Source organism: Neltuma alba, unplaced genomic scaffold, assembly GCF_004799145.2.
Source record: "Neltuma alba isolate B1F8T4 unplaced genomic scaffold, ASM479914v2 tig00011266_pilon, whole genome shotgun sequence".
In the NCBI taxonomy this organism is placed as follows: domain Eukaryota; kingdom Viridiplantae; phylum Streptophyta; class Magnoliopsida; order Fabales; family Fabaceae; genus Neltuma; species Neltuma alba.
Genome location: NW_021635977.1, coordinates 43,352 through 55,756, shown reverse-complemented (window position 1 = coordinate 55,756; position 12,405 = coordinate 43,352). Strand labels below are relative to the sequence as shown.

The window sequence follows — 12,405 nt, the reverse complement described above, 5'->3', positions numbered from 1 at the left end:
CATCTCACATATATTAGAGGTCAAATTTCTTATATTGTCAATAAATCATATGGCATCAATAATTTCTTTGCGAAGTTTGAATGCTGATGTGTGATTTCTTTCCTATTAAATATTATGTGGATTTGTATGGCCAGAAAATTATGTTTGCCCGTCCTAGCCTCTGGGGATTATTGTAGCTATTGCAAGATTTATGGATGAATATGCTCTTCATGTGGCGTCGAATAAGTATTAGTCTGTCATGATATAGAGTACATTGTCCTGCATATGTTGTTTTCCCTTATTTCCTTAACAGTAAAAGTTTTGGCTGATGGTTTATCATTTGGCTTTTATTTTTAAAGGTATTGTGTACAAAGTGATAAAAAGGTTGCTGTCTGTAGTATACATCCATCTGAGCAGGCCACGCTGCAGTGCCTTGGCTGCGTTAAGGCCAAAATACCTGTTACCAAAAGTTATCATTGCACACCAAAGTGCTTTTCAGATGCATGGCAGCATCATCGTCTTCTACATGATCGTGCTGCGAATGCAGCCAATGAAAATGGAACTGAAGAGGAGGAACTATTTGGACGTTATAATAGCTCTGCCTCTGGGGCAGTTAATAACAGCTTATCTAGCTCTGCTTCAAGCACTAGCTTGGCGAATGTGTCAGCTCCTCTGTATCCAGCTGCTGTTACACAACGAAGTGGTGGTGAGACTTGGATCGAAGTCGGACGATCTAAAACGTACACCCCTAAGCTGATGATATTGGTCATGTCCTTAAATTTGAGTGTGTTGTAGTTGACGCAGAGGCAAAAGTTCCTGTAGGGCACATTAATACTATACTAACTTCTCGTGTTATTCCTGCTCCCTCTCCTATTCCACGCCGTTTGATTCCTGTTGATGGGATGGCACATATAGATGCAGATGCACGCATAACATCTTCAGGAACATTTACTGTTCTATCTTACAACATTTTGTCTGATGCATATGCTTCAAATGATTTATATAGTTACTGTCCTCCATGGGCCTTTCTTGGCCATACCGCAGGCAAAATTTGTTAAGAGAAATAGTTGGTTACGGGCAGATATTATTTGTCTTCAAGAGGTATATAAACGTGCTTTGGTTTCTGGTTGAGTTTGATGTTTAATAAACTTATTTAGATTTATCTAATTTTTTAATCTTCATTGTTACAGAGTCATTAAATGAAGTAGCAATATGATAGTGTCAACATCTGTTTTAAAGATGAATCATTTTGTGAGAAATTTGAAATTATGGTCGTAGATCAGTTTCCAAGGGGTGGAGTGCCCTGATGGCATTTGTAATTTTTTTTTTCGTAACAACATTTTAGACCTGTGTGATCGAGAGATTTTTGTATGTGTTGCGTGCTACATGAACTTAATTTCCATTGAAAGTGATTTAGTGGGCTCATTGCCCTTTTAAAAAAAAAAAATTTACTCGCATTTGTATCTCATGTCATGTGGAATAATTTGAGTCAGATGTAACCCAGCAATCTTGAGTTACAATTTTATGCTCCTCACTTACAAAATTAAAGCCCTAAGAAGCATATGATTGCTCTGTTAAGACCTTTTCTTCCAGCTGACTGTCAATTTTCCTCCCAGGTACAAAGTGATCATTATGATGATTTTTTTGCTCCTGAACTGGACAAACATGGTTATTATGGTCTATACAAGAGAAAAACTGATGAGGTTGTTCAAATGTTTTCTTTCTTTTTGTTGTAATTTTAAAATTCGATTTGATGTTAATCTGTTAATTTTTTTGTTTATAGTTATTTGGCAGCAACACCAACATAGTTGATGGTTGTGCACATTTTTCCGTAGAGACAGATTTTCACACGTGAAGAAATATGAGGTTGGAAGTATTTGTGTGATGGTAATGCTCTTCATTTTGCATGTAAATTAATATGATTTCTGCTTGCTTTCAGGTTGAATTTAACAAGGCTGCGCAGTCTTTGACTGATGCTATGATTCCAACTGGGCAGAAAAAAGCAGCGTTAAATCGGCTGGTTACGGTGGTTTATTGCTTCAAATATTACATGTACCTTTTGCTCCCAGGCATAAATATTGTCTAGCTGATTCTTATTCTTTTGTTTTAGGACAATGTTGCACTAATTGTGGTTTAGAAGCAAAAGTTAACAATCAGCTAGTTGACAATGCTGGAAAAAGACAGCTTCTTTGCGTGGTAAGCTTTATGTTGCTATTATTTATTTGTGACCCTATGGCAACATTCTGTTCATGCATTCATATGTGGTAGATTGTGGATGGTTTCATTGTCTATTCTTTAATGAAGGTTCTAAGACATTTGATTTTTCCATCAATGAGCACTCAGCCCTTTTTTCTTTTGCTAGTAGATTGAGCTTATATAAACTTTTTCGGTGGTATTTCTCATTGACCCTTTTTTTTTTTTTAACTTGACTTAGGCAAATACACATGTAAATGTGCCCCAAGATTTAAAAGATGTTAAACTCTGGCAGGTGAGCCATCTAGTTTGCTCGTGAGCAGTTTTCATTTTGCACACAGGAGTTATGACTCCCAACTTTATAGGTGCACACATTATTAAAAGGGTTGGAGAAAATTGCTGCAAGTGCAGACATTCCGATGTTGGTTTGTGGAGATTTTAATTCAGTTCCTGGAAGGTAACTATGTTATGTTTTTTGATTGCAGCTTATTTTAATCCTGTTTAGTTCTTATGGCTGAATCACTAGATTGTGGCTGGCTGAAAGTGATAATAAACTTTGTTGCAGTGCTCCGCATTCACTTCTTGCATTTGGGAAGGTAGATCAAACACATCCAGATTTAGCCGTTGATCCACTCAATATACTGCGGCCACACAACAAGCTGGTTCATCAATTGCCGCTGGTAATATATTCCTCGGATTGCATTCTAGTTGTGTTTTCCCTTAATTGCTTCTGTTTATCATTTTCTTTTCTTTTTTTTTTTTTTTCACTTTAGTTTTCGGGCTTATGGATAACCATCAATTTCAGGTTAGCGCATACTCATCCTTTGGAAGAACAGTAGGTCTCGGATTTGAGCAGCACAGAAGGAGAGTGGATAGTGCAACAAATGAGCCCTTGTTCACAAATGTCACCAGGGATTTTATTGGCACTCTGGATTACATATTTTACACAGGTGAGCTATTTTATAATGCTGTGTTATTCGCCTGATATAGACATGCGGGTTACTGTTTGACGAAGTAATGATTTTTTGGTTCAGCGGATTCATTGGTGGTGGAGTCACTATTGGAGCTATTGGATGAGGAGAGTTTGAGGAAAGACACAGCACTTCCCTCTCCTGAATGGTCATCTGATCATATAGCTCTGTTAGCTGAATTTCGCTGTTGCAAGAATAGATCTAGGCGTTAACACTTGAAGGTAGGAACTTTCTTCCCCTTGCCTCTTTGCCATCATTCTGATGGTTGATTAATTTGCTATCAATTCAGTGTTGGGTGCAAAATTTACTTGTGTCTCTTAGCCTCTTTGGTTCACTCTGCCTTTTTAACATGTTCGAGTTTGTATCTGTGTTTGTGGATGCCTGAGTTATTTTGACAATAATTATGTTTCTCAATGCTTGCAGTTGAAATCTATACACACAAAGAAAGGCTGAAATAAGCATTTGGCTGATAAGCTGCTGTAAGAATGGTAGATCACCCCTTCGTCTTTTCAGGTATCTTCATGTGGGATCCTAGCAATGATCTGCCTTGTAATATGCCGCCCTTGTCGCATAGGAAAGTTTGTATACACCTTGTTGAATTTTCTCCTTGCTGCCTCCTCCCCAATCCTCCTTTCCCTCTAAAGAGGGATTTGTCTTTATAGATGTTCAGTGGCCCAATTTATTCTAGCCATTGGTCCATTGACCCTTTTTTCCAAATTCCTGGAGATAATCTAATGGCCGCTGAGCAGAGTTCAAATCCCTTCTATAGTGATGAAATAATATTCGAAACCTAGGTTATGCTTAGTTGCCAAATGTCAGCAGAAACCTGACGTGATATTCATAACGAAGCGTCCCTCCGGTATGGGAAGGGCTGCCTAACTTGGGCTTTGTGATCTGTGTTGTAGCTAGCGACCATATGTAGCATTGTATAGGGATGGAAGATGCTTAATGTTGAATGATGGATTTTGCACCATAAAAAAGGGCACAAGTCAACTACTTGATTCTTCGGCTCTGCAATTTTAGAATGCCATTCTGGGCAGCGAATGAACATTTGAGCTGTGTATTGTAGTGACACTATCAGCTTCCATTTCGCGCATAATGCGCAATGCTAATCCCATTTTTCTTTTTGGGATGTTTCGTTTGTTTTTAATTTTTTCCTTTTACACTAGGTACAAATTCATAGTCACCCAAGGTGGATTTAAAATGATTTAGTTTGAAATATAATACACCAGTTGATAGAAAAAGGAAGATTTGACCATGACAATTTTCTGGGTTTTGTAGCTTTTTTTTTTTAAATACATCTTATATTCAGGTATCTTTCGCAAGAAACCGTTTTTTCAAAATATTACTTCCGGTCCTAATTATAAGAGTTAATTGACTAATTGAGGAGATTAAGAAAAGAAATTAATTAAAAAAAGAAATTAAGTTAGTTATTTGTGATAAGTAGATGTTATCTTTCTAAAAATATTTTTACCAATCAAGTGTATTGATTAGAATTATTATTATTAGGACTAATTTGAAAAAAAAATTAATATGATAAATAAAGTGAATGAGGTTTTATATTTAAGATTAAAATAAAAATTAAACAAAGTCTTATATTAAGGACTGAAATATTTAAGATTAAAATAAAAATTAAGTAAAGTTTTGTATTAAGGACCGGAAGTAATACGTTATATACTGATCTGCATACAAGTAAATAATGACAAATGTTCCTGGTTTAAAATGAGTTTAAACATTTAAAATTATTGAAAATAACAAAATATCTAATTATAAAGTTAACTAACTTTATATCATGATTAGAATGAGTCAATTCAATGATATAAAAATTTTGCTGGCAGAATTTTGATTTTTAAGAAAAATTTATGCGTATCTTTGCATTCCCCATAGCTAGCAATTCTGATGGGCTGTGAAGTTTTACTGAACTGGCTTTATCCTCTGAAACAAAAGTCAACCTTCAGAAAAAAAGAGGAGTGTTTTTGGTCATCCTATAAAGAACCTTAGATATGTACTCCCATGTATATTTATATTGAACAGAAAAATGAGTCATGTTTTATCTCACTTCATTTTTATTTGAGCTTATATCAATATTAATATATCACCTCCTGTTTTAAATATAAGAACTAGTTGATTAATTGAGTAGATTAAGAAAATAAGTTAAGTTAAGTATTTATAATAAATATTTTGTTTTTTGTTTTAAATATTCTTGTGTATTTGCTAAAACTATTATTATTAAAAGAATTACCTTAAAAAAATATATAAATATGAAAAATAAAATGAATTAAAATTTTATATTTAAAATCAAAATAAAAATCAAACGAAATGGAAGTAATATTGATTATTATGATAAAACAGTATGATGGCCGGTAATAAAATTTTAAACAAACCAAACCAGGCACTTGAGTTTTGAATTGCGACAATAATACTACAAATTTATTTCCTACATTATTAAGGGAAAGTTTAACCAAAAATTTGTTACAAGATCCCATGCCGCTCGATCATCACTGACATTTTCACCGTTAACGTGTGGGCTAATGCCATGGGAATGGGGGAGTTCCTCTGAATTCTTTCTCTCTTTCTTTCTTTTTTTTTTGGGTGAGGAGTTTCCCTGAATTCTAACGGAAAGCGGGGAAAAGGAAAAACAAGATAGCAAAAAAAAAAAAAAAACTAAGCACCCCATGCGAGTGTTACCTCACGCACCCCCTCCAAACTCCATTTCCTCTCTCTTTTCGTTCCTTTTCACTCCGCATGCTGCGAGCAGCTAAAGGGGGACGCCGGAAGTTTTCATCTAGGGTTTGCCCTAATCCGGATATTCTCACACGGTCTTAATTGAGCAAAGTAGCGAGATGGGTGTGAATTCTCTGCCATCGGAGTCGAGCAACGATCTCGATGAGCAGATCTCGCAGCTAGTGGAGTGCAAGCCGCTTTCAGAGCAGCAGGTTTGATTTATTTCACATGAATGGTTAGGATCTGCTTAATTTCTGTAGAAGCGTATCAGTTAGATGTGGAATCAACACCGAATAGTTTTAGCGCCGTGTCGTGGCGAATTCGAATGTCGTGAATGCAAAGTTGGAAGACATTTGAATTTATGATTGGTTTGTTCATAGGAAGACAGAAATTCGATGAGTATTAGATTGACTTGGCGAGGAAAAAAAATCATAGACAATGCTATTTGTTTGCAGAATTGGATTTTTACCTTTAAGGATCACGTTAGATTTCGCTCGGAGAACTTAAGTACCCTCCCGTGTCAGGAACTTGAGGGATTTTCGTCATACGCCGAATCTTAGTGTCTGGGGTGTAATCAGTTGTCCATAACTCATATAGGGCGAGACAATCGCCTAAAAATTACTGGACTGTTTTGCATTTGCTATTTTGATATTTCACATGGTCAGATCGTTGGATATTCCTTATTTTTAGACCTTCTGACGGCAGAAATTAGAACTATCCTGAAGTTATGAACTATATTGCTGGCGTCCCAAGGTATCTGGCAAGATAGAGTAGTTTCTTTCAGACTATCTTATGGTGTGGCTGTCGGGGTTTTCTCACGAGGTCTTTACTTTGTTGATATATCGGTGGAGCAGATATAAGCTTTGGGTTTTGATTCTTTGTGTTGAAGTGCTACACTATTGTAGTTGTCGAACGTCAAAGATTGATCATTGATCATATGCTTAGGAAGGGGTGCTTAGCGCATGGTGCGCATGCTTCTTTGTTGATTGCCTTTAGTTTTCAAATGGGCATTTCTTCCTCTATGACTTTTGTATCGGCGGCGATGCTTCATTTATTTCTACCCATCACAGAGTTCATTTCACAAAGTTCTTTCTCGAGACTGACTTAGATAAGAGAATGACTGCATTTTTTTTTTTACTTCTTGAGTGATCAATGTTGGAAAACATCAAAAGGGTTTGTAATTTTATATTGATTTCCTTGTTTATTTAAAGTTTTCATGCTCAATTTATTGACATTATTGATTGTTATTGCTGGTGTTCTGTAAATTTAAACTGATGATATTGTTTTCTGATTCGCCTTCAGGTTAGAGTTTTATGCGAGAAGGCAAAGGAGATTTTGATGGATGAAAGTAATGTCCAGGTGCTATTCTTTATTCACGCCTTTTAACTTGTACCTCGCAGTGATAATTTTCCTGTTTCTTAAGTCATTGATTTCACTTCGTAACTATTCCTTCCTTTAATCTTTCACTTAGTCAGAAATGAACTAACTATACTTTTTTTATTTGTTTTAATATTTGGGTCCATTGCTCTTGCGCCAGTTCCTTTAAATGCTTGTTGCTCTGGGAATGGCACCTGTTTTGTGGGAGGAAGAAATAATTCTTTTGAGCTTTCTTTTCTATATGCTTAAATTTATTGTGCCGCCCATCCTTGTAAATGTCAATCACATTACGTATAACCAAGGGAACTTTAATTTTCAGAGTCTCTATGCCGGAGAAAGAATTAATTTTTTTTAATCTCCTGTATCGCAGCCTGTGAAAAGTCCTGTGACAATCTGTGGTGATATTCATGGACAGTTTCATGATCTAGCTGAGCTATTTCGAATTGGAGGAAAGGTATCATTTATGACTATGACTTTCTTTTGGCATTCAAATCTTTTGTTTCAGCTGAGGGGAATGATGTAATATAAGTAATAAATTGAGACCTGCCAATGGATAAGATTTTGAAAATTGAAGCGCCTGAGTTTTTCAGAAGTGGATTCCTTGAAGGGCACTATTCATTGAATTCAATGGGCCCTTTCATTATTATTCTAAAGTTCATTTACCATTTTTCTATTCAAAATAATTTTTATGATCTGTTATAGCATATTTGTTTGATTATGGGTTGTGTATTTTGCTAGTGATTTAGTGAAAATTCCTTTATCAGGTCGTGATTTGAAATCTAAGAATACCTTCTTTTTTTTTTTTTTTGGGTACAGTGTCCAGATACAAACTACTTGTTTATGGGAGATTATGTGGACCGAGGTTATTATTCAGTGGAAACTGTAACAGTAAGTGTCTTGAAGACCAATTTATCTGATTTTTTTTTTTTAAATTATTCTGCAGTATCATTTCATTTTCCTCCTCCCTTTTTCATGCATTTTGGAAGTTCATGGTTGAGGTTGAGTGAACTCAGCCAGAAAGTTTTTCTCAAGCCGAGTCTTTTAAGCGTGGCTGAGCATCATTTAAGTTGTCTTCTAGCACATGACTGGGTTTTAAGCGAGGGTGATCATTATCTTTCATTGCAAATTTGCAATTGTATTTCTGTCAAGTTTTTGAGCATTGACCTCTCAACTTGTGGATCCTTGGTAAGGTACATGCCAAGATTTTTAGTCTTTGTCAAGCATTTTAGGCAGCTAAGCAGAACATCAATAGATATGTATAAAGTTTGATGCATGCTTGAGGTGCTAATTAGTTATTCTATGCAGCTCCTTGTGGCTTTGAAAGTGCGGTATCCTCAACGGATTACTATTCTTCGAGGAAACCATGAAAGTCGTCAGGTATGTGCCCCCTCCCCCTTCTTTCATTGAAATTTGTACAGGGGGTGCTTGAAATGGCTTGTCTTGGAAATTTTCTAGTCGTATAACAAATTTAGTTGTCTAGCATTTTGGTTTTGATTTGCAAACTTGCGCATGATTATTAACCTGAGTAGTGCTTTATCATTTTTCCCTTTTGCAGATTACTCAGGTTTATGGATTTTATGATGAATGCCTAAGAAAGTGAGTTTTCAACACCTTCATTTAGTGGTCCTGGGGAAAAACAGGAGATGCTTTTGTCTTGGGAAGATTTTATGTTTATAATTCTATGATTGTATCAATTGAGTTTCTCGTTGTTAATTAAGAACTACCAATATACAAATGTACCATTATTACTGTTATTATGATAGTGTCGCAATTTTTTTTTTTTTGGGTCATGTAAACTTTCTTTTGGATATATTATCAACAATAGGATGCTTAAAAACTCTTCTTTTCCCCTAACACGTATTTCTAGCATTTTGCCATTAGATTGTTGCCAGCAAATTTTTTTTTTTTTTTTTTTTTGGGTTAAGAATTTGGGAGTCTTGTTTTCGATATTCAATATTGATGCATATCTCACAGGACATTTTGATATATGGTTTCATAACGAGTGATGCTGTTGAAGTTGTGTGATTAACACAATAAAGTGGTATGCCTTTTTGTCATGGTTAAAATAATCAAAGCATAGAAGTGTATACATCATGTTATTATTATTGATCTGAAGTGAAGCATAATGGGATGATTGCCTTGGCTCCAATATCCTTGATTCAACACCAAGACAGGTTGATAGCCTCAGGATGCCTGTACAGTTGGGATACAAAAAGATCTTGCGATTATAAACTATTTTTCCTGTCAAAAGGAGTACTATTTTATTGGGGTCGGGTGTCTAGGATCCATGGCATGTGATCCTGGTCAATCAAACTTAGAAATTGAACTGAATAATAATGTACTTAGACGCTAAGCAGAGTAGCAAACTTCTTTGTGTTTACAAGCTTTGGATATGGGATTTATGCAATTCTTATCATGTGCTTGCACCAATAGTGTTAGCAATTGATCTGCAGCCTTGTGTTTTGAAGTACATGATCTCTGAGCGTCAAATTGGGCACTTCTTTCTTGTGAGGATGGACGGTCTGTGGACTTAGTGTGCAGGCTAAAATGGATCTAGAGATAGATTTCATCATCTGATAGCGTTGCTAGTAGTCAGATTTGAGATAGTTTTGGCTTTTAAAACGGTGACAGAGGCACTTGGTATAATTTGTCACTTATCGACATGTGTGGGTTGATAATGTCATATGTACTGGAATCTAGGTTCTGATACAACTTGATCTGCTGTACAGGCTTTGATCCTTTTGGTAGTTCCTGTTGCATGAGTGGTTTAATTAGAATAAGATGTTCCTCTTTGCTTGTCAAATTGCTTCTAAGCAATCTAATTTCATGTCTCCTCTTTCAAGTCCATGATAGTTCTTTCCATTGTTTATTTGCAGATATGGTAAAGCCATTGTTTGGAAGATCTTTACGGACCTTTTTGATTACTTTCCATTGACTGCATTGGTGAGTAGAAACTTTTGCCATTTGTGCATTCCCATTTTAATCTTTAGTGGCCACAAGGACAGCAAAAAATGTGAGGATTAACTGTAGAAACTTACGGCATGTTTGGTAGGAGGGAAAGAGTTATTAGAAAGGGATACGTTAGAAAGCCCATTTCCATCAAACATGGGAAGGAACCTTCCCTCAGGATAGCTGAGGAAATGCCATTTTCCTTGTGAACCTGAGTATGGAGGATGAAAAACCCTGTTTGTTATAGTTAAAAACTGATTATCTCTCTTTTTGTATACAAGGATATTTGTGCCCTCTTTTTCAAATATAGTTTTTAATCATACCAAACATACGAATTGATCCTATGGAAAGCCTATTTTCCTTTATAATTTCCATTCTTGTTTGCTGAAAACTGCTATTTTATCGGATGTGACCTTAGAGAAAGATGATTCTGAATTCTTACTTAAATCCAAGGTAAGGGATCATGGCAACAAGAGTGCCACTAGAACTAGAATCCCATAAAATCAGCAAAGAGATGGTAGTAAATAGATTACATTGAAATAGGCAAAAAGAAAACTAGCAAGAAAAAAAATCAGTGATTATTGGTGCAAGTAAGGTTCTTTGCCTTATCATGACTCAGGTCCAGGTTTTCAATTTGTTGGTGCACAGCTTCCTTCTCTTCACCATAATAACTGTATAGAAATGTTAGTTCCAGTTTTTATTCGCTTTTTTATTTAAAGTCCTTTCAACTTCTAACTTAATTTGGTCCCAACAGGTTGAATCGGAAATATTTTGTTTACATGGTGGACTGTCGCCATCAATTGAAACCCTTGATAATATAAGGAACTTTGATCGTGTTCAAGAGGTCCCTCATGAAGGGCCCATGTGCGATCTTTTATGGTCTGACCCTGATGACAGATGTGGCTGGGGGATTTCTCCTCGTGGTGCTGGATATACCTTTGGCCAGGTTGCCATAAATTTAACAGTCGATTCTCTACATTTATGACGTTTTTGAAGCATTGAGAGTGATTATTGTCTTGGTTTTTATTTTGAATTCATACTCTTTGTTCCAGGATATATCTGAGCAATTCAATCACACAAACAGTCTCAAGTTGATTGCTAGAGCTCACCAGCTAGTGATGGATGGATTTAATTGGGCTCATGTAATTGTCATTTTTTGGGAATTGTTTCCTCTTTGGCTTTGCTTCATTTTTTTTGGGGGAACAAAAAGAATAAGGAGGTCGTTTAAAGCTAATGTCCATTGTTTGGCCGAAACAGGAACAAAAGGTGGTTACCATATTTAGTGCACCTAACTACTGTTATAGATGTGGGAACATGGCTTCCATTTTGGAGGTTGATGATTGCAAGAGCCACACATTTATCCAGGTCTTTCGTGTTCAACTCTCCTTGTTCTACTTGATATGAACCTGATTGAGTGGACGCATAAATTTGTGTGTATGTTGCAGTTTGAACCGGCTCCTAGGAGAGGTGAACCGGATGTCACCCGTAGGACGCCTGATTACTTCCTATAATGTGGCCGCTGGATGACGCACTGGTATTACTACTTACTGCACTAATTTCAGGTAGTGTACCGTAGTAGTGCATTCTCGTTCCTGATATTGCTGCATGCATTTAAATCCATGGATGTACGCTTTCCATGCTTTTGTCGGTGCTCCGGAAGTCGGCTTTGATGTATCATAGGTAGGTAATATTCCCCTGATTTGTTACGCCCGAGAATTTGCTGGAGGCTCTTTGGGAGAAGTTGCCTAGATGACGCGCAAGTCAAAAAATGTATAATTCCACCAAAATGTGGATATTTTTAATTTTCCCGTCTTTCTTCCTTCTCTACTCCCCCGTCTTCATTCCCCGGGTTCTCAGGCCCTTTAAAGCTGTGACTGGGATTTTTCCATCTTGTGCAAGTTTTTGCCATGTTCTTATTAATTTTTATTTTTAGAAAAAAGTGCACGATGTTAATGATAAGTTTTGTTCTTACTATATCACGGTCCAACCATTATACCTTTTCCTCATGAGTGAGCTTTTCTCTAGTGCTTTATTTTCTTCATATGATAACTCGTGTAATCTCGTCAACAATTGGTCGATCAACTTTTGAGTGAATGTAGGGATTGCTGGAGTGTTTATTCTGAACAATTTGCCCTTGGTCTGCATTCTATCGTCCCCCATTTTACGTACATATGCGTCTAGCCACACGGGCTTGTGATAGCCCTTCCGAATT

At 36.3% G+C, this 12,405-nt stretch overlaps 1 protein-coding gene and 1 pseudogene across 2 annotated transcripts; both read left to right on the top strand.

The window, feature by feature from the left end:
* The first annotated feature begins 453 nt into the window (after positions 1 to 453).
* Positions 454 to 4,275, top strand: LOC114763198 (carbon catabolite repressor protein 4 homolog 2-like; annotated as a pseudogene).
* Positions 4,276 to 5,824: 1,549 nt separating this feature from the next.
* On the top strand, positions 5,825 to 12,197 carry LOC114763199 (serine/threonine-protein phosphatase PP2A-4 catalytic subunit-like). 2 transcript variants are annotated; one of them, XM_028952813.1, is made up of 11 exons: positions 5,825 to 6,079; positions 7,170 to 7,226; positions 7,615 to 7,698; positions 8,061 to 8,132; positions 8,550 to 8,621; positions 8,800 to 8,840; positions 10,121 to 10,187; positions 10,948 to 11,139; positions 11,246 to 11,335; positions 11,451 to 11,558; positions 11,639 to 12,197. In XM_028952813.1, exons 1-11 carry the CDS (start codon positions 5,987 to 5,989, stop codon positions 11,702 to 11,704), a joined length of 942 nt encoding a protein of 313 aa, XP_028808646.1. In that variant the 5' UTR covers positions 5,825 to 5,986; the 3' UTR covers positions 11,705 to 12,197. The 2 variants fall into 2 exon arrangements, with proteins under 2 accessions (XP_028808646.1, XP_028808647.1); XM_028952814.1 differs by lacking the exon at positions 5,825 to 6,079 and adding an exon at positions 7,005 to 7,040.
* Positions 12,198 to 12,405: the final 208 nt, after the last annotated feature.

Bases quoted from the DNA above. Each gene is read 5' to 3' on its own strand.
- LOC114763199 (XM_028952813.1), top strand. From the start codon at position 5,987: ATGGGTGTGAATTCTCTGCCATCGGAGTCGAGCAACGATCTCGATGAG. The intron at 6,080-7,169 runs GTTTGATTTATT...ATTCGCCTTCAG, and splicing joins AGCCGCTTTCAGAGCAGCAG to GTTAGAGTTTTATGCGAGAA. The intron at 8,133-8,549 runs GTAAGTGTCTTG...TATTCTATGCAG, and splicing joins ATTCAGTGGAAACTGTAACA to CTCCTTGTGGCTTTGAAAGT.